The sequence below is a fragment of the Carcharodon carcharias genome, chromosome 1, assembly GCF_017639515.1.
Source record: "Carcharodon carcharias isolate sCarCar2 chromosome 1, sCarCar2.pri, whole genome shotgun sequence".
NCBI lineage: Eukaryota > Metazoa > Chordata > Chondrichthyes > Lamniformes > Lamnidae > Carcharodon > Carcharodon carcharias.
Genome location: NC_054467.1, coordinates 104,962,793 through 104,989,134, shown reverse-complemented (window position 1 = coordinate 104,989,134; position 26,342 = coordinate 104,962,793). Strand labels below are relative to the sequence as shown.

At 44.4% G+C, this 26,342-nt stretch overlaps 1 protein-coding gene and 6 non-coding genes across 7 annotated transcripts in view; 6 read left to right on the top strand and 1 right to left on the bottom strand.

Moving 5' to 3' along the window:
* The window catches only part of LOC121274324 (serine/threonine-protein phosphatase with EF-hands 2-like), a 57,141-nt gene extending 46,907 nt beyond the window's left edge, over nt 1-10,234 (bottom strand). The window contains exons 1-2 of the mRNA XM_041181609.1: nt 10,199-10,234; nt 7,822-7,884 (exon numbers count right to left, since the gene is read on the bottom strand). Of these exons, the coding sequence (XP_041037543.1) occupies nt 7,822-7,884; nt 10,199-10,234 (99 nt within the window). The remainder of the gene's footprint in view (nt 1-7,821; nt 7,885-10,198) is intronic.
* Nucleotides 10,235-17,130: 6,896 nt separating this feature from the next.
* On the top strand, nt 17,131-17,201 carry trnag-gcc. Its single transcript has one exon. It is a non-coding gene; the product is annotated as a tRNA-Gly (tRNA).
* A 1,887-nt stretch (nt 17,202-19,088) lies between these two features.
* Nucleotides 19,089-19,159, top strand: trnag-gcc. Its single transcript has one exon. It is a non-coding gene; the product is annotated as a tRNA-Gly (tRNA).
* Nucleotides 19,160-20,554: 1,395 nt separating this feature from the next.
* trnag-gcc lies at nt 20,555-20,625 on the top strand. Its single transcript has one exon. It is a non-coding gene; the product is annotated as a tRNA-Gly (tRNA).
* Nucleotides 20,626-22,405: 1,780 nt separating this feature from the next.
* Nucleotides 22,406-22,476, top strand: trnag-gcc. Its single transcript has one exon. It is a non-coding gene; the product is annotated as a tRNA-Gly (tRNA).
* A 1,550-nt stretch (nt 22,477-24,026) lies between these two features.
* trnag-gcc lies at nt 24,027-24,097 on the top strand. The gene has a single exon. It is a non-coding gene; the product is annotated as a tRNA-Gly (tRNA).
* A 2,004-nt stretch (nt 24,098-26,101) lies between these two features.
* trnag-gcc lies at nt 26,102-26,172 on the top strand. Its single transcript has one exon. It is a non-coding gene; the product is annotated as a tRNA-Gly (tRNA).
* The last annotated feature ends 170 nt before the right edge of the window (nt 26,173-26,342 follow it).

Below are 26,342 nucleotides of genomic sequence, written 5' to 3'. Positions count from 1 at the left end.
AACATCATCAAGCAGAACACTGGGGTGCTCCAGCAATGCTTCCACTGCTCAGACTGCTCTGGAGGAGTCCTGCAGTTCTCACTAGAGCATGTGGCATGATTTGTTGTGGCCTGCTGCATCATCCACAATGTTGGCATGATGAGGGCACGACCCTTGCCACCAGAGATATGGTGAGCAGCTGAAAAGAAGGAGCAGGAGGAATTGGGGAGGCAACCAAGACTGCACCTTTCCAGCCGGGCTGTCCGTGATCGCCTCATCCGACTGTGGTTCCATTGAACAGAATTCCAATTTCCCATTCTAAAACAATCCCACATTTCACCACCTCTCTGTAACAGACCATCACAATGTCCTCTTGACTGCAATGCTAAAATAAAAGCCACCACAAAGCAACCATTCCACATCAGCTTTATCAAACAGGCCTTCCAATACTTCATTCAGAAGCCAACTACTCACCGTCTGTGAATTCCCTTAGTGCCTGTCTTATGGGTGTCTTTGCCTGGTCTAGTGCTCCTACAAACACTATCCTTTAAAGTTCACGCAGTACCAGCATCTGAGCTGATCTCTGCAAGTGTCTGATCAAGTATTGTTATTTTATCATCACCAGTCTTTTGCTCCTCTTGGACATTATGCTCCCAATCCATGGCCTGACCAAGTGGCTGTTCTTGGTTATCTGTAAAGAGAAAGGCAGAAGGGTAGGGTTGTGGTGAGGGGAGGGAGGTGAAGCAAGCATCATTTGTAACTTGTAAATCAGAACAGAGTGAAGGATGATGGGGGAGTGCGATGTGATTAAATAGGAATGGAGCAGCACATTCAATGGTTTCAATCCCACTGCTGACCATGGCCTCATTTGTGGCCATTTCCATGACATTGTCTCCTCCGTGGGAGTTAGGATTTGCAACTGTGCCTGTTCCCCTCTTGCTAGGTGTTGCTGCCTGAGGTTGTCCTGCAGAGGGAGGAAAGAGTTTCAGTGAATGTGATTGTGTAATGTGCCTGTCATAGTTGAATAGCTGGCAGTGTGTGCATGCTGTGAGACGTGGGTTTTAGGCTTGCAGCAGTGCTAAGTGTGGGAGGGTGAGGTGAAGGTTAGAATGAGAAGTTTGAGTCATGGTTGATAGAAAATGTTGGTGGGTGAGTGAAGGGAGAGTGGTAAATGGAGCAGTGTTTGAAACTAGAGTTTCATTTGCAGAGACATGGCATTAGAATTTGCACTCCTTGGGGTTAGACATGTAGCATTGACCGCCACAGGTACCTGCTCCCACTGCTTTCTCAGTGCCTATCTTGGTGGCCTCTTGACATCGAGGATCTCTTTCCTCCTGTCCGTCTCCTGCACCAAGGCCTCTAGTGGTGAGTCAGAGACTCTTTGAGCATGCTCTCTGACCTGTTGCATCATACTCACTCTTCTTGCAAGTCAGACACCCTTCCTCAGCCACTTCCAGTATCTGCTACAGCCAGAATGCACCTCCCCTTCAAGAGAAGGCTGCCTTCAAGTGGTGCTACCCACGCATGAGCTTGAGCTGCTTTGGGGCATGCAGCCACTCAGCGGTGCATTTAACACTAGCTTTCATGTTATTATCATTTAAATTAGCAGGCAGCACAATGTTTGCAAGCTGCCTGCATTTCAATAAACAGGCATGGGTTAATCACTCATCCTGATCACTACGCCAATATTCAGACATCCAATATTCCCCCTTGTATCCATAGGGAAACAGAAGGCCCTTTAGACTACAGGCTCAGGAAGCAAATGGCAGCGGTGGAGGTTAATATTAGGAGTAAAATAGGAGCTGAATTAGGGCATTTACTCCAGTGTTGTTTCAAGAACACGGTTGCAGTGCAGAAAGAAGTTTAACCACCTGAGCAATGGGTCAAGGTGCGTGAGTTCCTCTACAAATGACATATCCAACTAGCTCAACTACTATCCTCCCACAAACATGATAGGGTCCCCCTTGTCCTCATTAATACCCCACCAGCCTCCGCATTCAAAGGATCATCCTCCGCCATTTCCGCCAACTCCAGCATGATGCCACCACCAAACACATCTTCCCTTCACCCCCCCTATCGGCATTCCGTAGGGATCGCTCCCTCCGGGACACCCTGGTCCACTCCTCCATCACCCCCTACTCCTCAACCCCCTCCTATGGCACCACCCCATGCCCATGCAAAAGATGCAATACCTGCCCCTTCACTTCCTCTCTCCTCACCGTCCAAGGACCCAAACACTCCTTTCAAGTGAAGCAGCATTTCACTTGCATTTCCCCCAACTTAGTCTACTGCATTTGTTGCTCCCAATGTGGTCTCCTGTACATTGGAGAGACCAAACGTAAACTGGGCGACCGCTTTGCAGAACACCTGCGGTCTGTCCGCAAGAATGACCCAAACCTCCCTGTCGCTTGCCATTTTAACACTCCACCCTGCTCTCTTGCCCACATGTCTGTCCTTGGCTTGCTGCATTGTTCCAGTGAAGCCCAACGCAAACTGGAGGAACAACACCTCATCTTCCGACTAGGCACTTTACAGCCATCCGGACTGAATATTGAATTCAACAACTTTAGGTCGTGAGCTCTCTCCCCCATCCCCACCCCCTTTCTGTTTCCCCCTTCCTTTTCTCTTTTTTTTTCCAATAAATTATATAGATTTTCCTTTTCCCACCTATTTCCATTATAAAAAGAAAAAAAAAATATTTATTTATTTTTTACATCTTTTATGCTCTCCCCACCCCCACTAGAGCTATACCTTGAGTGCCCTACCATCCATTCTTAATTAGCACATTCGTTTAGATAATATCACCAACTTTAACTTTAACACCTATGTGTTCTGTTATATTATTGTTGTTGACATCTTTTGATGATCTGCTTCTATCACTGCTTGTTTGTCCCTACAACCACACCCCCACTCCACCTCTCTCTCTCTCTCTCTCTCTCTCTCTCCGCCCCCCACACACACACCTTAAACCAGCTTATATTTCAACTCTTTCTTGGACTCGAACTCAAGTTCTGTCGAAGGGTCATGAGGACTCGAAACGTCAACTCTTTTCTTCTCCGCCGATGCTGCCAGACCTGCTGAGTTTTTCCAGGTAATTCTGTTTTTGTTTTTGTTTTACTATCCTCATCCACTGCTCAATTCTCTACACACCCATCACGCACCTAGCAACAATCCCTATCATTTGGTATTCAATCCTAACATTCACTTACTAAACCTTACTCTCTCACACTGAGCTCTATTGCAAGCCTCACACCCATAACACACAGCTAGCACACAGCTGCAGCTATTCAACCATGACAGCCACATCCCTCAAACATATTGCAGGGCACTCACTAACACCCTTCCTCTTTCTTGCAGAGACTTGGCACGTAACAAGAATCTGCAGCAAGCGATTGGAGGAAGACAAGTATGCTGATATGTTTAACATGCATGAAAGTGCCAGCGCCGACCACCATGAGAAAGGGCATCATTGAGGCTGTGGCCACCGGTGAGGCTGGTAGGGTCAATGATGATGGTATCCTCATGTCTAATCCTCACTTCTCCCTCATCCTGCAATCGCTTCTGACTCTATTTGCAGCTGGTCTACGCTTGATGCCTATGGTCACGCACCAGTAGCATAGTGAAGGAGTAGACTCCTTCCAGTTCCTAGTTCATGTGTGAACTCTTTTCCAAGGGAAAGACTGCAATCTGTGAAAACCCTTGTGCTCACTCTGCTTTCTTGTTCTTTAAGAGGAAATGAGATAAAAGTGTTTTGCTGTATATTGTCACAATGATATGACATGTGCATTTGTGATATTAATCTGTAATTTCATTGGCTGGTCAAATATATATCGAACTGCTTAAAAGAACTTTTATAAAACAAGCAAAGACACTGCCTCAAGCTGGCTGCCATAGGGCACCTGATGTCTGGTATTACAAGTTAGCCATTTCTGGAAGGTTCCAATGTGACTTACAATTAAGACGTGCCAAGGCCATCTCCTGCAGAATTTCACACCTGCTGATGTCAAGAATTACTTCAAAGATTTACTGAAACTATACTGGCCTTCACCATTTACATTTCTATAAAGCTACTTTTCAAGTGGAGACAGAAAATCTACTGGGACAATGGTTATATAGGTGTTCTTCCCATCTCATCAAGATGGAGATGGATTATTCTGGAGTTAATGGCTGGGACATTAAAGAAACTAATCTTCTAGGTCATAGCAATCAGCAAGATCTGTCCAGACAAGAGCTAATCAATTACCTTCTGAAATCACTATTGGGAGAGAGGTTATGACCAGAATAATAATTTTAATAAGTCTTTTCATACAACACCCAATCTGCTAAAAAAACGAGCCTGGAAGAAAGCTGCCAATGGGGGCAGTAACACAATCTCTCTCTTGTCACTCTCAAGTTCAAGACCCTATCTCTGCTACAGTCTGAAATCCATCACAGATATAGAGAATTTCCATTGAAATTAACATCAGGAGCTATATCATCAACTTCTGGATAAGACAAATTATATTTAAAAAAAGAGACTGTCTGCAGAAATTGCAATTTACATTGGCCTCAATTCCAATGGAATTTCAAGACCACCCTGGAGAAAACTTTACCTCAGCCACAGTTACCAGCGAATGACTCATAAACAATGAACTCACTGTTTTTTTGCCTTTTAATCAGTGAATTTTAATTTGGCCATGTGTAACCTCTTACTTTAGAACTTGTAATTTTGCATGCTAGTATGTGTGTTGTGAAGGCCAACATATGTTTTAATTTTTTAATAATTTTTAATCTTTTTTTAATATCTTTATATCTTTACTTGGGTGGGTTTTTAGCTCAATAAAAACTAACCCCTTTTGATTAAGCTCAGGAAAACCTGTCAGACTAGTTGTTTTGCGAACAGCACATAAATAATTTAGCTCAAACATTGAATTAATACCTTTAATCTTTATATATCACAAAAAACTCTATTACCATCAACTGAGGAAAAGAAAGAAAGAAGGAAAGAAAGAAAGTCCTGACATGTGTCCTCACCAGCCGTAACAGTGTAGAGAACTTCAGTGACTTCCCTTATGCGACTGTGTACTGTAAACTGTGAGACATTGTTCATACCTCCAGCATCAGTTTTGAAGGAGCCAGATGCATAAAAATTACTTTGATAACCACTGACAATTCTGTCCTTGCTGTGTTTTAAGTTTACAGTTGTGGTCGCAGCAGTTGGCAGAATTCAGTCATAGCCTCTTCTGTGAAGTGAAGATGCCTCAAGCATTGGTCCTCCCTGAAGTTGAGGTATGATAATTGTTCCCTAAAGACCCTCAGCAGATACAACCTCTTGCAAATAGCCTTTAACCCTCCTCCTCCTCCCTCTCCTAGCAGCTTGGCTTGTGTGGTATCTCTTTATTTTCCCAGTCACATTCAATTCCCAGAAGAAACCATACTAGGCCACCCATGTCTGGAAGCTACTTGTTTTACCACAAGCTTTTAAGTTCTTCAGTACCAGCCAAATCACTCCCTGTAAAGAATTCAGACATTAACCAAGTACAGGAAAGGTCCAAAAATACATATTACTGCACAGTCAGGCAGAAGAAATTAGTAAGTAAGTAAGTAGTTCATGACCACTTTAAATAGCACTGCTGGCGTGACTTTCATATCATGTTCAGCTACGCAAAGTTAAGGTGGGGCATTGGCTGGGCGGGCCTTAATTGGCCTGCCAGTGTGAAATCACGGTTGGGGGCTGATCGCGGATGGCAGCTTGTTTCCTGGCCGATCCTGGGCCCGCCGACCACGCCTGCCCGCTGACCTGAAAATTCTGCCCCACGTGCTTAAAATACATACAAAGATCTTGGCTTGCCACATGTCTTCTCTTTCCAACTGCCAGCGATTCAAACAATAATTGTACATTCCAGTTATAACTCGGTTAGCTCATCTAGGGGGCCATCTTAAAAATCAAGGTCTTTTGTCCAAGCAATGAACCTTTGAGTGGTTTATCTTCAAGTGTTGAATACTGTAGGTGATTTCTATAGATATCTTGTCAATAGGGCAGGAAGAAAGGTCTTTCATAGTCCCCTGGGGAAGGAGGGGGTGGGTCATCTATATATATTTTAAACTAATGACAGTCAATATGATATAGGTTGAAATCACTTTAGTCTGTTTCAAAAGTTATGTCTTTTAAAAGTCCAATTCCTGTTTCTAATTGATGAATTAAAAATCAATATTTGATATAAGCACATCTTCATAACACTTCCCCAGAATGAATGAATGAACACAGAATGAAATGTGTCCATTGGGAACATTTCATTGCAAGGTTGCAAATAAAAAGAAATCACACACACATTCATCCTCAGCACTCACATCTTTACCTTACACAGTTAGAGCCATGGTCTGTTTAAGTTTTATAATGAGGTAATTGTGTGCTGAGTTACCTCTGGTTAAAGCATCAGCTACCATGTAGCTTTTTTGGCTACGGTGTGGATAATCTTTAGGTGTAAAGTTACAAAAACACAGGCTCCATCGAAATAACCTTGCATTAGGGTTCTGAATTTCTTTGCTGTGTTTTGGGTTCTGGCTTAGGGAAGACTTTGTTTCTGCACCTGGTGTATTTTCCTGAATTTTTTCCATTTTCTGGTCAGGTATTGTCTAGGAAGTGTGGGTGTTCACTAGCATCTGGTGTTAGTGCTCTGGCTCTGTTACCACAAACAGTTTCTGGTGTTAGTGCTCTGGCTCTGATACTACAAACAGCTTCTGGTGTTAGTGCTCTAGCTCTGATACTACAAACAGCTTCTGGTGTTAGTGCTCTGGCTATGATACTACGAAGAGAAGATCTAGGTTTGTCTCTGCAGTCAAAGGGGTCGACACCCACAAGCTGCTAGAGAGAGCTGCTTGTATTATGCAAATTTCTCTGACTGCCTGGGTGCACTGCCTGCACAGTTATTCATTCTTCAATGGCCACTTCCACAACACATGGGTCTTAATTGTTCTGTTTTGGGCATAGTTACAAATTTTATTTCTAGAGTGGTTGTGGGCTGTAACCTGTTTTTTAACCTCTATAAGGTGTCTGGATTCACCCCCTTCACCTCATCTTCAGCGAGGTTGGAAACTAGGCTATAGGGTTTGGTTATTCGGATATATCCATTTGATTCACCAGTGGATAATTTTGCGTGGATTTCATTGGTATGTCCCTTGTGGCTTCATTTTCGGGTGCTTTACCCTCTCTTTCCCTTTTGCCTTGCGAATGGATTTTCCCCTAAGCTGTACCATGTCCTCGGGGACACTACTTCAATCAGCTGGCTGTCAAGTTCTGTTGTACTCCCTTGTAGCTCTTCAACTAGGTGAGGCATCTCCCTCACTTTCAGATTGTCTGCTTGGGGTTCCTGTTTAAATCTGGAATGAAGGTTTCTAATGGCCATATCTCAGGTTCATTCCCTTTAACTTCGGCCTTTCCTGTTTTAGGATTTCAGCTTACCCCTGGCCCTGTCTTGGCCATCATAAACTCAAAGGTTCTAATCTGACCTTTTCTAACTCCTCATGCTCAAACCTGGCCCCTTTAAGTCTTCTGGCTTTTTGTTAGCCTCTTTAATTCTCACGGGCTCTATCACCTGCTGTCAGACCTTTAACCTTTCCTCAGCCTTCTGCCCCTGCATAGAATTTTTTTTGTTTTTCCCAGCCTTCCCAATCTCCCTCTCCTGCCCTGGACTCTTTGGATTTACTACCTTCCAACCAGCCAAGTTGTTTCCTAACAAAATGTCAACACCTTGCATAAACAAGTTTGGGATCACACCCACCATTACTAGTGCTGCAGCTAGCTAACTCTAAGAAAATTTTCATGAATGGCATCTCTACACACTCTCCAGTGAGCCCCTTTACCAGCACACTGGTATTCACTTGGCTCTCGGGCACAAACTCATCAATTCCTGCCACTAGCAGTATCTGCAAACAGCCAAAATCTCAGAGAGTACCAATCTCCTTCGCCAGCTACTTTGAAAAACCAGGGGCCATTTTCCGCTTAAATACAAAATCCTGGTAGCTATTCTAGCCTTCAGCCACATTCAAACGTAGGGTCTTACTTTCATGGCCACAGACGCTATCTTGAATACAGTGTATCCTGTGGGTTTTTTTGCACGTCAGCAGCTCTCTTTTAGGTGGTCTGGCTACCACACTGAAAACACACTGGGTGGTTTCCTACCAGTTTCCCATCTTGGTTCCTTCTTGTAAAAGTTGGGGATATGTCTACATTTCCTTCAATATTCCTCTTTTCTCTCAAGGCTGCTTCAGTCTCAGCTACCTCTCTTCTATCTCTCCCTAGCCCTTAAGAACCCAGATCCCAGTTTACTTTGAGGTAGGGGTCTGTGGGGTAACTCATAGTCATCTGTTATATGGGGGCTGCCTAACAGGTTCTTAATCTTTTGTTCTTCCGCATGGGTTTTTATGGAAAAGGAGGTGATTGTATTGAATGGCGGGGCAGGCTCAAGGGGCTGAATTGCCTACTGCTGCTCCTTGTTCTTATGTTCTTATAAGGGTTTAATCTGTAATTAACTGTTTACATGCTGTGATCATAAAGAACTGGTTGGACTGGTTTACATGAGTTTAAAAGAAGTTAGTTTGATTTATATTTAAACAGATCTAAGTAATCTAATAAAGCATGTTTTGATTTCTGCATATGCACACTCAAAACTCAAAAACACAAATACAGGTGACAGGGTAGGGGAGGATAGATTTGGCCAAATTAGAGTTTGCAAAAATAAAAGAAGTTCACACTTAGTAGCTTGGTCTTCACTGGCTATAGGTAAAATCCAGTGGTCTTGCTTCCAGGGCTGAGATGGTTTAAAAACCTGTGGCTGGTATTTCTTCCTCTCTGGAGATGCCACTTTGGAATTTAATTCTTTCTTTAAAAATCCCTGTCTACTGCAGAATGGAGTCATGGTCAAAATAGTAGGCACAGTCCAAGCTTTTAGGTGGGTGGAGGGAGAGATTTAGACAGGAGCTATCGCTTTGCTCAACTATTAGTCTAGTTCTGCTGAAAACCATGTACTTAAAACACACACAAAAAGCTTGGCTTCTGTGTGCTTCATGTGACTTCTCTTTTTCACCTGCCAGCAATTCAAACAATAAATATATATTCCAATTATAATTTGTTGAGCTCATCTAGAGAGCCATCTTGAAAATCAAGGTCTTTTGTCTAAGCAATTAATCTTTGAATGGTCCATCTTCAGTCGTTGAATACTGTAATTTCCATAGATATATTGTCAATAGGGCAGGAAGGAAGGTCTTTCACTGTTCCCAGGGGAGGGGGTCATTGTCTTTGGTTGAACTGTGAAGACTTGTCATGTCCTTTCCATAGGGTGAGTGTGTAGAATATTTTATATATATATAGCAATGTAATTAGTGACAGCCATCTTGATGTTGGTTGAAGTCACTTTATCAAAAAAAACTTCTTAAAAGTCCAATTCCTGTTTCCAGCCAATGAATCAACATTTAATATAAGCACATCTTCATAACAATATACAGGACGTATTTGCTTGCACTGTGCGATAAAGTAGATCACTGTATCACTGTGTTTTAGCTGACTAGTCTTCAAATCATGTGATTTAATCATTGACACCTGCTACTGTTACCTTGACATCTGTTATTAGAGAAGAACCTTGCTGAGGACAGAAAATAAATGGTTCCACAAGTAGGAGCATATCTTAAGGAGGAGGATAAGGGATTATGCTTCATGGTCACGGTCACAAAAGAATGCCATTTGTGACTTTGGTTAAGGTTGATTTGGGGGAGAGGCACAAACCAGATTGGAGGGATTCAGACAGGGAGTTGAGAGAGAGAGAGATGGGGCACAACCTTTGCCCCCCAAATGGGGTCAGGTACAAAGGTGGGTGGGCGCGAACATTTGGCCAAAGTCATGTTTTGCTGGTGCCATCCCGTCCCTGTGCCATTTTCTGGAGGCAGGATAGGGGTAGGTAAGGGTAACCGCCCAGAAGCAGGGGGCAGCCAATTAAAGGGAAGCAAAGGCCTATTGTCAGAGGCTGACTGGAATTTTCCAGTCAGCCTGTGGATGGGTCACAACTGTGTTGGGAGCAGGCCAGCTGCCTGCAGGCAGCCACAGAGTACTGTGGAGGGACTCACTCCCCACAATGTCAGCCAGGATCCTGAATCCATTTTTAAATTTAAATCTTCTAAAAGTTGCAGAGGGCACCTCAGAATGGAGGTGCCCTCACCCTCTCCTCTGTCTCTCTCTCTCTCTTACCTGAACTGCAGGCTGCTCTTCAGTGTTGGAGGGCATCCTATTGGTCCTCCAGTCTTGAGTGCACACCCACTGTCCTCTGGCCACTAATTGGCTAATTTGAGAAAACTCAGTGTCAGTTGACTGTTCCCCACATAGTGGTGGGGGGTTGGGGAAGGGGGTGGAGGGGAAGGGGTTGACCCAAAACCCAAATTCCTGCCCATGGGTACAGATTTTGAAGACAATGTTATGTTCAATGATCTTCGATAGAAGGAAATTGGATATGAGGCAATAGTTAGTGTTACGATGATGGGAAATTGTGACTGAGTAATATCAGCCAATAATTTCACCAGCTAACCAAAAACTTACTGAATTGTTTAAAAGGGACCTTTTTGAAGACAAGAAGAAAAGGACTAACTAAAGATGGCCACCACAAGTCATCTGATGTCTGGAATTGTAAGTTGACATTTTCTGGAAAGTTACTATATGGATTGCACTGCATATATGCCCTGACATGTTGATTATGGAATGTCACATCTAGGGGTATCAAGATCCACTTCAGAAAGGAATATTGAAAAGAATGGTCATTTCATTTGCATATTTATGAGTTTACCTCTCCAGCAGAGGTAAAATGGGAAGAAAGTCCCATCACGAAAATGGGAAGCTACCAGCTAGCTAGGATATACAACCAACAGACACTCAAAACACCCTGTGGATGATGAAAGAACAACATGCCCCGTTGGTTTCTACTACCTTGAAATATGTCAAAAGTTTCTGAGATGAAACATCAAGATGTAATTACTTGTTCTACAACAATGACTACAACAGACATGGTAATCGAATTCCTTTGGAATATACAGTGATTAGGGCTTTAAGAACTGGGGTTGCCAAGCAGAAGCAGAGGAACCTGGAAAAGCTGCTAATGGAGCAGTAAGGAATCACTCTCTCTCTCCCTGGGAATAAGCGCAGCAGCTGGTTCAAGAAATCAGCGTACCCAAGATCTACAAATGAACTGAGATCTTGTAAGAATTGCAACATCTTCTACATCTACCTGCTCCAAGAAACCATAAAACTTCCATCGGCTGCAACGTTTAATAATCTACACCTCAAAGACAAGCAAAGTACTTCGAACCTGACATTCTTTTACCTTTTATTCGGACTCTAACTTTCCTTACTCTTGATACCTGTGTGTATGACATTATGTATTTTATTCTTCTTCTTGGGTTTAGTGGCTAATAATCTTGCTTTTTCTTTAACTCAAGAAAACCTGATTAATTGGGTTCTTATTGTTCACTGCATAGATGGTAAAAAATACATGTGGATTTGGAAAAGGCAGCCAAGGGGAAATAAATTTAAAAACCTTTGTTGTGACCAGCGGAGGAGGCTGCATAGAGGGGAACCAGTTCACCCCTCCTCACCTGCTCATAACATTAGCAAGAACAGAAGATAAGGATGTGGTCTCTGTTCTTTCCAAATGAGAAAGAACTGTTTACTATGTCAGCTGGCTTGGGATGAAGAAAGAGTTTGAGTATATAGGGATTTATTGGGAGTAGAGTCAATGGTGCAAATGGTAAATCTTATGCACAAATTGTCCCCAGAGAAAGTAAAGGGAGACAGTGGATCAGGGCTGGGATAGGAGGAGGAATGGGAAAGGTTGTCCAAGAAGGCAAGGGGCAGGATGGGAGAAAACGGAGGCAGCTGAATGGAGAGTCTCTTGATGTCAAAGAAATAGATTGGCACCTTGCATTTGAGTTGAGAGTGATGGCTGGATGGGGGAAAGTCTAAGGAAGTGAGCAGTTATTGAGCAAAGGTGCTGGGGTTACTCTTGCTCCCCAGGATAATCCTAGGGTAGTGTGCAGTTTTGGTAACAATGAGCCCGGCAACACTGGATGTACTCAAGCAGTAATTTGTGGTGAAAGGTTAAACCAGTTTAATGCAAGGTTCATTAAGGTTCCTATGATTTAAGGAAATGGTGAAGAGGGTTGCACCAGTGGGAATAACTGGGATGGGAAATAATGAAGGGTTTGTAGGGGACAAGAGGACCGAAAGTAGAAGTAAGAAAAGGGGGGCTGAGCCACATGGGGAACTAAGATTATCTTGAAGAGATTTTAACTGCCTGAACTTGACTGGACAGGAGCACAATTGTGGTGGCAGCGAGTTATTGACTGGGAGCTGACGGAATGGTCTCTGGCACTCAGCTAATGGGTTGGAGGAGTGTTATGTGGGGTGGGATGGGGCAGGGCGGCAGACTTGCAGTTGGGATAGGGGCAAGTCTGAGGCAGCAGAGGTCTACATTTTCAATGTGGGGCCTGGAAAAGATCTTCCTGATCCATGAGGAGAAGCAAAAATATAAAATCCAGTTACCTTTTTAGGCCTCTTCTGGCCCCAGCTCCATGCTATGTTGGGCCTGATAGGGAAACCACAATGGTTTCCCTGGGAATACATTCAGTTAAAATTGTAGTTGAGCCCCAGTGACATCATTGGAGCATGCTTTACATACTTAAAGATTGATCCCACTGGCTAACAGTATGTGTCCCATTCAGAGGAGCAGGTTATGATCAAACCCTCAAAAAGGTGGATCAGTGTGGGTAAGTCTCACATTGCCATTTTAACTGCCTGACGTTCACCAGATAGGCAAGGTTAATATCGGCTTTTATGTATTGCAGCAATAATGTGTGGTATCATGGAATAGAAGACCACAGGTTCAGTCTCCCACTCTCCTCAGTTCCTAATCATGACTGTGGTGCAGTGTAAGGAATAGATAAAATTGAGGATAACCATCCCCATCAACCAGCATGGCCCTTCTCCAAGAGCACCATTGGTGGTTGCCCAGAAGTTTGGGGTTGGGAGTGGTGGGGCTGGGAAAGCTCTTGGTAAAAGGAAGTACATGGCCTAGGAGATTAGGAAATGGAGCAAAAAAAAAATCGCAAATAAAAAAGCATATGCATCCTTGCAGGAAGATACATAGTTCCCAAAAAAAAAGCTAATGTACTCTTTCCAGACTGACTAAGTGCAGATGAGAATCTGTGAGCAAAGCATTGAGCATTAGTCGTCCTGTGCTTGTGGAGGTGCATAACAATTAAGAACAATCAGCATTTTAAAATTGGCTTTATATCTTTCATTATACCAAAGCTGGAATAATAGACGCAACATAAGTATTGTATATATAACAGTGCGAGAGATGAAGAGGAGTGAAAATAAACAAATTACTGGATGTGAGTCATTGGAACTGGTGTTAGAACATTTTCTTTGTGATATCAAGACCCGACTTCAGTGACCGATCAATCTGCCACAGAAATAAATTTCATCGTGTTAAGCCTTAATTACTGTTTATTCATAACTAGTTACTGCTGCAGGTCAGAGAAAGGAAATAGAGAGGCACTGATAGGAATGGTAAACATAACTTGCTTACCTGGTGACTGTTTGCTGTATATATCCTAGGAGCGACGCTAGTGAGATTCTGCACAAATCCTCTGCAAGCTAGCTTATTCACAGTGCCATGTCTTACTTAACACTGATCAGCATTTGAAACAGGTTAGCTGTGGCTCTCTCTAACGTGAGATAAATTGTTTAAACCTGTGAAGCAACTCCTTGTACTGGATGCCAGATGAAGTAAATTCTGTTTCATATTCTTGTCACGTCACAAAAATATGAACTCAGGCTCCAAACCCAGTTTTTGCCTAATGATTATCCAAGTGTGCTCTTGCCAAAATCATTATATTCTTGTTTTCTCCTGATGACAGGCTGAGGAACACAGAGCAGTATGGCACTTATTTTAAGCTATTCTAAGTGGCTTCATGTCCCCATGTGACTAGTTTAATTGAGCTAACACGCTCAATTGGATTGGGATTATAGAAGAACTTCTTTTTAATTTAAACCTCCTGCCAATGACAATAGCTCATATATAGGTCTGAGCTTGTGAGACTTGACGCAGTCTGTGCCAATATTCAGTGAAAAACTGGATTCAAAATCTCTCCCAAACTGTCAGAGACATTGTGATTTTTGTTTTATTCCTCATAATTTTGACTGATGAGTTATGATGTATCCTTGGCTGTGCTCAGCTAAGTATCTCACATGGTTTCAGAACTGCTGACTATTGCTAATAATGTGAAAAACATACATATGTTGTCTAAGGGACTAACATTCAGAGGGAGCATTGAAAGGCCCAATGGCTTCAATAGCATATGAAAATGCGTTTAAATTTGCTTTACTTGAAAAATTTCACACATTAACATTGCTTGCAAAAATTATTTCCTCCTCTAATTATCATATAAAGAGGTGAGAGTGACTGCCCTTGACATCAAGGCAGCATTTGACAAAGTGTGGCATCAAGGGACCCTTCCAAAACTGCAGTCAACGGGAATCAGGGGGAAAACTCTCCGCTGGTTGCAGTCATACCTAGCACAAAGGAAGATGGTTTGTGGTTGTTGGAGGTCAGTCATCTTAGCTCCAGGACATCACTGCAGGAGTTCCTCAGCGTAGTGTCCTCAGCCCAACCATCTTCAGCTGCTTAATCAATGACCTTCCTTCCATCATAAGGTCAGAAGTAGGGTTGTTCACTGATGATTGCACAATGTTCAGCACCATTTGTGGCTCCTCAGATACTGAAGCAGTTCATGTCCATATGCAGCAAGACCTGGACAATATCCAGGCTTGGGCAGACAAGTGGCGAGTAACATTCGCGCGACAAAAGTGCCAGGCACTGACCATCTCCAACAAGAGAGAATCCAACCATCATCCCTTGATGTTCAATGGCCATATCATCACTGAATCCTCCACTATCAACGTCCTGGAGGTTACCATTGACGAGAAACTGAACTGGATGAGCCATATAAATACTGTGGCTACAAGAGCAGGTCAGAGGCTAGGAATCCTGCATTGAGTATCTCACCTGACTCCCCAAAGCCTGTCCACCATCTACAAGGCACAAGTCAGGAGTGTGATGTATTGCCTGGATGAGTGCAGCTCCCACAACACTCAAGAAGCTTGACACCGTCTAGGGCAAACCAGCCACTTGATTGACACCACATCCACAAACATTCACTCCCTCCACCACTGATGCACAGTAGAGTATATACACATTGTACCATCTACAAGATGCACTGCAGGAATTCACCAAGGCTCCATGGACAGCACCTTCCAAACCCATGATCATGACCATCTAGAAGGACTAGGGCAGCAGACAGATGGGAACACCACCACCTGGAAGTTCCCCTTCAGGTCATTCACCATCCTGACTTGGAAATATATCACCATTCCTTTACTGTCGCTGGGTCAAAACCCTGGAAGTCCCTTCCTAACAGCATAGTGGGTGTACCTACACCACATGGACTGCAGCAGTTCAAGAAGGCAGCTCACCACCACCTTTTCAAGGGCAACTAGGGATGGGCAATAAATACTGGCCCAGCTAGCGAAGCTCAAATCCTGTGAATGAATAAAGAAAAACTAATCGCAAATATTATTGGATACTCTAGTCTCTGTTAACAAAATATATTACTTGAAGTTACCAAAAAAGTCAACTTGCTTAAATAGAAATATCATATCCATATTCTATTCTACTATGCTATCAGGTGCTCCTTCTGCACCACTTGCATTTAAAGATAGCAATTGCATAGCAACAATATATCTTAGGCGCATCCCAATTGTTTTGTAGATTGTGGTCAGGGTTCTCCACCTGAGATTACAGGGAGGTATCATAATGAATAACGATGGAAAATCTGGTGGGGAAGGCCTGCACCATCACTTTACCACAGTGACCAGGTTTTCCATCCCCCAAAGGTACACCCCACTACTCATCCATCTCCCCATGAAAATAAGCAGGGCCTAGTATATGGTCCCAGGTCCCTAAAGAACTTCCCTCCAGTCTGCTCCATTTACTGATGGTTTCTCAAGTTGCAATGTATTGGTAATGGTCGGCCACAAAAAGCAGCGGTGATGGCCCTTATGGCCTTAATGGAGAAAAATGGCCATGTGGCAGTCTTTACTTTCTCCTAGCCTGCATTGATTTACACGTGTAGGCCTCAGTATCTGCTGTGACTTATGAGGCTACACATTGATCAATCTTAAGGGCTCACCTGCCCTTTTGCACTGTAACTGCCTCTTCAGCAGTATATTTTTCTTTCCGCTGACAGGCGTTTCGGTCACAGCAGAAAATCCATCAGATTCCCACCATTCATATTGTCATGACAGCAGGTAACAGCCCTGGATTACTTACGGGTATATTGAACTGCATGAGGAAGAAATAAGTTTTTTTTTCAAAGTACATTCAAGCAAAAGCAGGCTGAGAATGAAAAGTAACCACTTTCTGGAAGACTCCTATGTGGATTATACTTGACCAACTAGTACAGAGAGAACATGGAATGGCACATCCGTAAAGGCATGAAGTGAGAGTAAATATACAGGCCGCAAATGATTAGAACAAGTTGTTAGCATTTTTACATTGATGAGATGAAGGCAGAGCTGCACTGGGGGAGAATCAGATTGCATGAGAGGGGACTTGAGACAAAGCGCAGGTGGGCTAGAAGAATGTTGAAAGCTTGAAATGTGGTTGTGAATAAACGGGGGTATAGAGCGGCTTGACAGATGTTTGTGCTGTTGTGGCTCAAGTATTAGTGAGAAAATTGGATGCAATTTAGGAGTTCAAAAGAAATTTTCAGGAACTGGGATTGGACACAAGTGAAAGCATTTGAAAAGAGGAGAACGTGAAAAGTGGTAGCAGCGATTGCATTGGTGGTTCAGTGGTAGAATTCTCGGCTGCCACGCGGTAGGCCCGGGTTTGATTACTGGCCAATGCAAAGACAGCCGCCTTTAGTTGCTGTTTGAATTCTTGCTGCACTCTTGCTTGCAATGTCACGGTGTCCTGTGCAGCCACTCAATGTCATTGACAGCTTGATTGGGCCTCCAAATTGAAGCGTTTCAAGAAATGAGCTGCATCTGGTGTTCCTTTCCCGTCTGTGGCATTGGTGGTTCAGTGGTAGAATTCTCGCCTGCCACGCGGGAGACCAGGGGTCGATTCCTGGCCAATGCAAGGTTCCTTTTCTTTCTTATTCCTCTGCACTTTCATTCTTTTAAATACTTCACTGCACTGCACACCCGCTCCCACCGGATCAATGTCTTCAGCGCTTTGCTCATGAAACTTTTCAGCATCTGCTTCATAACAGCCTTCCTTTTTCTTTCAGCTCACTTCAGCACTCCCGCTTCACACACTTGTCTTTAAACACAACGCTCCTCCTTTCATTTTCTCTTAAAGCCACTCTCTCATCATCAACTTTCACGACATTTCTACCTTCATCACCCTCTGCAAAATTCAAAGAACCTTCTCACAACTTGAGACCTGTTCACTTTTCACTCTCTTCAACCCAACTCACTTCTAACCACAAATTGGTTCTCAGGCCCGACTACTCTGCACAGAATGCAATATCTGGCTGCGCACACAGACAACAACAACAACAACAAAGTGCTTTTGAAATGGCGCCTTTCATGTCGGAGAACAATCCGAAGTTCTTCACAGTGCTTGTTTTCCAACAGAATTGGCAGGAGGCGGAGTGTCATTTTGCTTCTTTTCAGAGTCCGTTCAGAGTTTCACACCTCATTTACCTGCGGTGATGTTGGTAGGAAAGTGTAAGAGTCTTTGTAAATGTGTAAGGTTTCCCCTTAATCAGCCACAACTGCTGCAGTTTGAAGAGTCCCAGCTTCTCAAATCTTTCCAAAGAGCCAAAGTTCGTCATCCTGAGCTGAAGCTGGTTGACCTCATCTTTCCCTCAGTCGGGAGCCTTGACGTCCTTCCTGAAGCTTGGTGAGCAGAACGACATTCAGGGTACGAGGGCGCAGGACGTGATAGCACGGTGCTAATGCTGTTGGTATGATGATGCAGAGGCCTGGATAACTCAAATGCTGATGTGAGTTAAGATCCCAGCAAGGCTGCTAGTGGTTTAAAACAATCATGTAAATGAACATGGGTTCCAAATGACACTTAGAAGGGTCATGAGGACTCGAAACGTCAACTCTTTTCTTCTCCGCCGATGCTGCCAGACCTGCTGAGTTTTTCCAGGTAATTCTGTTTTTGTTCCAAATGACACTTGTTTGGTGGAGGATTGGGCTGAGACTTCCCTTTGTTTGAAGGCCAATTGTGCCCTTGACAGATTACTCAGGACACAATTAGGGGAAAAAATCCAGCAGGCCGGAAATCAGGAATGGCGCAAGGAGTATTCCTTTGGTCGGAAGGAGCTGGATTCCATCAAAAAGCTTGAATGTACAACATGGCCCGATGCTAGCACAGTCAGGAGATTGTAAAGAAATGTAGTGGCTTGAAGCAGCCGACATATTGCATGAAGTGCTAATGCAGTGGTGTGAAGTGAGAGTAAAAATACAGGCCGCAAATGATTTGAACAAGTTGTTAGCGTTTTTACATTGATGAGGTGAAGGCAGAGCTGCAGTGGGGGAGAATCAGATTGCATGAGAGGGGACTTGAGGCACAGGGCAGGTGGCTTAGAAGAATGTTGAAAGCTTGAAATGTGGTTGTGAATAAACGGGGGTGTAGAGCGGCTTGAGAGATGTTTGTGGTGTTGTGGCTCAGGTATTAGTGAGAAAATTGGATGCAATTTAGGAATTGAAAAGACATTTGGAGGAACTGGGGTTGGACACAAGTAAAAGCATTTGAAAAAAGGGGGCCGTGAAAAGCGTTTGCATTGGTGGTTCAGTGGTAGGATTGTCGCTTGCCACGTGGGAGGCCTGGGTTTGATTCCTGGCCAATGCAAGGTTGGCATTTAGTTGCTGTTTGAATTCTTGCTGCACTCTTGCTTGCAATGTCACGGTGTCCTGTGCAGCCACTCAATGTCATTGACAGCTTGATTGGGGCTCTAAATTGAAGCGTTTCAAGAAATGAGCTGCATCTGGTGTTCCTTTCCAGTCTGTGGCATTGGTGGTTCAGTGGTAGAATTCTCGCCTGCCACGCGGGAGGCCCGGGTTCGATTCCCGGCCAATGCAAGGCTCCTTTTTTTTCTTATTCCTCTGCACTTTCATTCCTTTAAATACTTCACTGCACTGCACACCCGCTCCCACCGGATCAATGTCTTCAGCGCTTTGCTCATGCAACTTTTCAGCATCTGCTTCATAACAGCCTTCCTTTTTCTTTCAGCTCACTTCAGCACTCCCGCTTCACACACAACGCTCCTCCTTTCATTTTCTCTTAAAGCCACTCTCTCATCATCAACTTTCACGACATTTCTACCTTCATCACCTTCTGCAAAATTCAAAGAACCTTCTCACAACTTGAGACCTGTTCACTTTTCACTCTCTTCAACCCAACTCACTTCTAACCACAAATTGGTTCTCAGGCCCGACTACTCTGCACAGAATGCAATATCTGGCTGCGCACACAGACAACAACAACAACAACAAAGTGCTTTTGAAATGGCGCCTTTCATGTCGGAGAACAATCCGAAGTTCTTCACAGTGCTTGTTTTCCAACAGAATTGGCAGGAGGCGGAGTGTCACTTTGCTTCTTTTCAGAGTCCGTTCAGAGTTTCACACCTCATTTACCTGAGGTGATGTTGGTAGGAAAGTGTAAGAGTCTTTGTAAATGTGTAAGGTTTCCCCTTAATCAGCCACAACTGCTGCAGTCTGAAGAGTCCCAGCTTCTCAAATCTTTCCAAAGAGCCAAAGTTCGTCATCCTGAGCTGAAGCTGGTTGACCTCTTCTTTCCCTCAGTCGGGAGCCTTGACGTCCTTCCTGAAGCTTGGTGAGCAGAACGACATTCAGGGTACGAGGGCGCAGGACGTGATAGCACGGTGCTAATGCTGTTGGTATGATGATGCAGAGGCCTGGATAACTCAAACGCTGATGTGAGCAAGTTGAACAAGTTGTTAGCGTTTTTACATTGATGAGGTGAAGGCAGAGCTGCACTGGGGGAGAATCAGATTGCATGAGGGGGGACTTGAGGCACAGGGCAGGTGGCTTAGAAGAATGTTGAAAGCTTGAAATGTGGTTGTGAATAAACGGGGGTATAGAGCGGCTTGAGAGATGTTTGTGGTGTTGTGGCTCAGGTATTAGTGAGAAAATTGGATGCAATTTAGGAATTGAAAAAAGATTTGGAGGAACTGGGGTTGGACACAAGTAAAAGCATTTGAAAAAAGGGGGTCGTGAAAAGCGGTTCCATTGGTGGTTCAGTGGTAGAATTCTCGCTCGCCACGCGGGACGCCGGTTTGGATTCCCGGCCAATGCAAGGTTGGCATTTAGTTGCTGTTTGAATTCTTGCTGCACTCTTGCTTGCAATGTCACGGTGTCCTGTGCAGCCACTCAATGTCATTGACAGCTTGATTGGGGCTCAAATTGAAGCGTTTCAAGAAATGAGCTGCATCTGGTGTTCCTTTCCAGTCTGTGGCACTGGTGGTTCAGTGGTAGAATTCTTGCCTGCCACGCGGGAGGCCCGGGTTCGATTCCCGGCCAATGCAAGGCTCCTTTTTTTTCTTATTCCTCTGCACTTTCATTCCTTTAAATACTTCACTGCACTGCATACCCGCTCCCACCGGATCAATGTCTTCAGCGCTTTGCTCATGCAACTTTTCAGCATCTGCTTCATAACAGCCTTCCTTTTTCTTTCAGCTCACTTCAGCACTCCCGCTTCACACACTTGTCTTTAAACACAACGCTCCTCCTTTCATTTTCTCTTAAAGCCACTCTCTCATCATCAACTTTCACGACATTTCTACCTTCATCACCCTCTGCAAAATTCAAAGAACCTTCTCACAACTTGAGACCTGTTCACTTTTCACTCTCTTCAATCCAACTCACTTCTAACCACAAATTGGCTCTCAGGCCCGACTACTCTGCACAGAATGCAATATCTGGCTGCGCACACAGACAACAACAACGACAACAAAGTGCTTTTGAAATGGCGCCTTTCATGTCGGAGAACAATCCGAAGTTCTTCACAGTGCTTGTTTTCCAACAGAATTGGCAGGAGGCGGAGTGTCATTTTGCTTCTTTTCAGAGTCCGTTCAGAGTTTCACACCTCATTTACCTGCGGTGATGTTGGTAGGAAAGTGTAAGAGTCTTTGTAAATGTGTAAGGTTTCCCCTTAATCAGCCACAACTGCTGCAGTTTGAAGAGTCCCAGCTTCTCAAATCTTTCCAAAGAGCCAAAGTTCGTCATCCTGAGCTGAAGCTGGTTGACCTCTTCTTTCCCTCAGTCGGGAGCCTTGACGTCCTTCCTGAAGCTTGGTGAGCAGAACGACATTCAGGGTACGAGGGCGCAGGACGTGATAGCACGGTGCTAATGCTGTTGGTATGATGATGCAGAGGCCTGGATAACTCAAACGCTGATGTGAGTTAAGATCCCAGCAAGGCTGCTAGTGGTTTAAAACAATCGTGTAAATGAACATGGGTTCCAAATGACACTTGTTTGGTGGAGGATTGGGCTGAGACTTCCCTTTGTTTGAAGGCCAATTGTGCCCTTGACAGATTACTCAGGACACAATTAGGGGAAAAAATCCAGCAGGCAGGAAATCAGGAATGGCGCAAGGAGTATTCCTTTGGTCGGAAGGAGCTGGTTTCCATCAAAAAGCTTGAAGTTACAACTTGCCCCATGGTAGCACAGTCAGGAGATTGTAAAGAAATGTAGTGGCTTGAAGAAGCTGACATATTGCATGAAGTGCTAATGCAGTGGTGTGAAGTGAGAGTAAAAATACAGGCCGCAAATGATTTGAACAAGTTGTTAGCGTTTTTACATTGATGAGGTGAAGGCAGAGCTGCACTGGGGGAGAATCAGATTGCATGAGAGGAGACTTGAGGCACAGGGCAGGTGGCTTAGAAGAATGTTGAAAGCTTGAAATGTGGTTGTGAATAAACGGGGGTATAGAGCGGCTTGAGAGATGTTTGTGGTGTTGTGGCTCAGGTATTAGTGAGAAAATTGGATGCAATTTAGGAATTGAAAAGACATTTGGAGGAACTGGGGTTGGACACAAGTAAAAGCATTTGAAAAAAGGGGGCCGTGAAAAGCGGTTGCATTGGTGGTTCAGTGGTAGAATTCTCGCTTGCCCGCTGGGAGGCCTGGGTTGGATTCCCGGCCAATGCAAGGTTGGCATTTAGTTGCTGTTTGAATTCTTGCTGCACTCTTGCTTGCAATGTCACGGTGTCCTGTGCAGCCACTCAATGTCATTGACAGCTTGATTGGGCCTCCAAATTGAAGCGTTTCAAGAAATGAGCTGCATCTGGTGTTCCTTTCCAGTCTGTGGCATTGGTGGTTCAGTGGTAGAATTCTAGCCTGCCACGCGCGAGTTCTGGGTTTGATTCCCGGCCAATGCAAGGCTCCTTTCTTTCTTATTTCTCTGCATTTTCATTCCTTTAAATACTTCACTGCACTGCACACCCGCTCCCACCGGATCAATGTCTTCAGCGCTTTGCTCATGCAACTTTTCAGCATCTGCTTCATAACAGCCTTCCTTTTTCTTTCAGCTCACTTCAGCACTCCCGCTTCACACACTTGTCTTTAAACACAACGCTCCTCCTTTCATTTTCTCTTAAAGCCACTCTCTCATCATCAACTTTCACGACATTTCTACCTTCATCACCCTCTGCAAAATTCAAAGAACCTTCTCACAACTTGAGACCTGTTCACTTTTCACTCTCTTCAATCCAACTCACTTCTAACCACAAATTGGCTCTCAGGCCCGACTACTCTGCACAGAATGCAATATCTGGCTGCGCACACAGACAACAACAACGACAACAAAGTGCTTTTGAAATGGCGCCTTTCATGTCGGAGAACAATCCGAAGTTCTTCACAGTGCTTGTTTTCCAACAGAATTGGCAGGAGGCGGAGTGTTAATTTGCTTCTTTTCAGAGTCCGTTCAGAGTTTCACACCTCATTTACCTGAGGTGATGTTGGTAGGAAAGTGTAAGAGTCTTTGTAAATGTGTAAGGTTTCCCCTTGATCAGCCACAACTGCTGCAGTTTGAAGAGTCCCAGCTTCTCAAATCTTTCCAAAGAGCCAAAGTTCGTCATCCTGAGCTGAAGCTGGTTGACCTCTTCTTTCCCTCAGTCGGGAGCCTTGACGTCCTTCCTGAAGCTTGGTGAGCAGAACGACATTCAGGGTACGAGGGCGCAGGACGTGATAGCACGGTGCTAATGCTGTTGGTATGATGATGCAGAGGCCTGGATAACTCAAACGCTGATGTGAGTTAAGATCCCAGCAAGGCTGCTAGTGGTTTAAAACAATCGTGCAAATGAACATGGGTTCCAAATGACACTTGTTTGGTGGAGGATTGGGCTGAGACTTCCCTTTGTTTGAAGGCCAATTGTGCCCTTGACAGATTACTCAGGACACAATTAGGGGAAAAAATCCAGCAGGCAGGAAATCAGGAATGGCGCAAGGAGTATTCCTTTGGTCGGAAGGAGCTGGTTTCCATCAAAAAGCTTGAAGTTACAACTTGGCCCGATGCTAGCACAGTCAGGAGATTGTAAAGAAATGTAGTGGCTTGAAGAAGCTGACATATTGCATGAAGTGCTAATGCAGTGGTGTGAAGTGAGAGTAAAAATACAGGCCGCAAATGATTTGAACAAGTTGTTAGCGTTTTTACATTGATGAGGTGAAGGCAGAGCTGCACTGGGGGAGAATCAGATTGCATGAGAGGGGACTTGAGGCACAGGGCAGGTGGCTTAGAAGAATGTTGAAAGCTTGAAATGTGGTTGTGAATAAACGGGGGTATAGAGCGGCTTGAGAGATGTTTGTGGTGTTGTGGCTCAGGTATTAGTGAGAAAATTGGATGCAATTTAGGAATTGAAAAGACATTTGGAGGAACTGGGGTTGGACACAAGTAAAAGCATTTGAAAAAAGGGGGCCGTGAAAAGCGGTTGCATTGGTGGTTCAGTGGTAGAATTCTCGCTCGCCACGCGGGAGGCCTGGGTTGGATTCCCGGCCAATGCAAGGTTGGCATTTAGTTGCTGTTTGAATTCTTGCTGCACTCTTGCTTGCAATGTCACGGTGTCCTGTGCAGCCACTCAATGTCATTGACAGCTTGATTGGGGCTGCAAATTGAAGCGTTTCAAGAAATGAGCTGCATCTGGTGTTCCTTCCTGTCTGTGGCATTGGTGGTTCAGTGGTAGAATTCTAGCCTGCCACGTGGAGGCCTGGTTCGATTCCCGGCCAATGCAAGGCTCCTTTGTTTCTTATTCTCTGCATTTTCATTCCTTTAAATACTTCACTGCACTGCACACCCGCTCCCAACGGATCAATGTCTTCAGCGCTTTGCTCATGCAACTTTTCAGCATCTGCTTCATAACAGCCTTCCTTTTTCTTTCAGCTCACTTCAGCACTCCCGCTTCACACACTTGTCTTTAAACACAACGCTCCTCCTTTCATTTTCTCTTAAAGCCACTCTCTCATCATCAACTTTCACGACATTTCTACCTTCATCACCTTCTGCAAAATTCAAAGAACCTTCTCACAACTTGAGACCTGTTCACTTTTCACTCTCTTCAACCCAACTCACTTCTAACCACAAATTGGTTCTCAGGCCCGACTACTCTGCACAGAATGCAATATCTGGCTGCGCACACAGACAACAACAACGACAACAAAGTGCTTTTGAAATGGCGCCTTTCATGTCGGAGAACAATCCGAAGCTCTTCACAGTGCTTGTTTTCCAACAGAATTGGCAGGAGGCGGAGTGTCACTTTGCTTCTTTTCAGAGTCCGTTCAGAGTTTCACACCTCATTTACCTGAGGTGATGTTGGTAGGAAAGTGTAAGAGTCTTTGTAAATGTGTAAGGTTTCCCCTTAATCAGCCACAACTGCTGCAGTCTGAAGAGTCCCAGCTTCTCAAATCTTTCCAAAGAGCCAAAGTTCGTCATCCTGAGCTGAAGCTGGTTGACCTCTTCTTTCCCTCAGTCGGGAGCCTTGACGTCCTTCCTGAAGCTTGGTGAGCAGAACGACATTCAGGGTACGAGGGCGCAGGACGTGATAGCACGGTGCTAATGCTATTGGTATGATGATGCAGAGGCCTGGATAACTCAAACGCTGATGTGAGTTAAGATCCCAGCAAGGCTGCTAGTGGTTTAAAACAATCGTGTAAGTGAACATGGGTTCCAAATGACACTTGTTTGGTGGAGGATTGGGCTGAGACTTCCCTTTGTTTGAAGGCCAATTGTGCCCTTGACAGATTACTCAGGACACAATTAGGGGAAAAAATCCAGCAGGCAGGAAATCAGGAATGGCGCAAGGAGTATTCCTTTGGTCGGAAGGAGCTGGTTTCCATCAAAAAGCTTGAAGTTACAACTTGGCCCGATGCTAGCACAGTCAGGAGATTGTAAAGAAATGTAGTGGCTTGAAGAAGCTGACATATTGCATGAAGTGCTAATGCAGTGGTGTGAAGTGAGAGTAAAAATACAGGCCGCAAATGATTTGAACAAGTTGTTAGCGTTTTTACATTGATGAGGTGAAGGCAGAGCTGCACTGGGGGAGAATCAGATTGCATGAGAGGGGACTTGAGGCACAGGGCAGGTGGCTTAGAAGAATGTTGAAAGCTTGAAATGTGGTTGTGAATAAACGGGGGTATAGAGCGGCTTGAGAGATGTTTGTGGTGTTGTGGCTCAGGTATTAGTGAGAAAATTGGATGCAATTTAGGAATTGAAAAGACATTTGGAGGAACTGGGGTTGGACACAAGTAAAAGCATTTGAAAAAAGGGGGCCGTGAAAAGCGGTTGCATTGGTGGTTCAGTGGTAGAATTCTCGCTCGCCACGCGGGACGCCGGGTTGGATTCCCGGCCAATGCAAGGTTGGCATTTAGTTGCTGTTTGAATTCTTGCTGCACTCTTGCTTGCAATGTCACGGTGTCCTGTGCAGCCACTCAATGTCATTGACAGCTTGATTGGGGCTCAAATTGAAGCGTTTCAAGAAATGAGCTGCATCTGGTGTTCCTTTCCAGTCTGTGGCACTGGTGGTTCAGTGGTAGAATTCTCGCCTGCCACGCGTGAGGCCCGGGTTCGATTCCCGGCCAATGCAAGGCTCCTTTTTTTTCTTATTCCTCTGCACTTTCATTCCTTTAAATACTTCACTGCACTGCATACCCGCTCCCACCGGATCAATGTCTTCAGCGCTTTGCTCATGCAACTTTTCAGCATCTGCTTCATAACAGCCTTCCTTTTTCTTTCAGCTCACTTCAGCACTCCCGC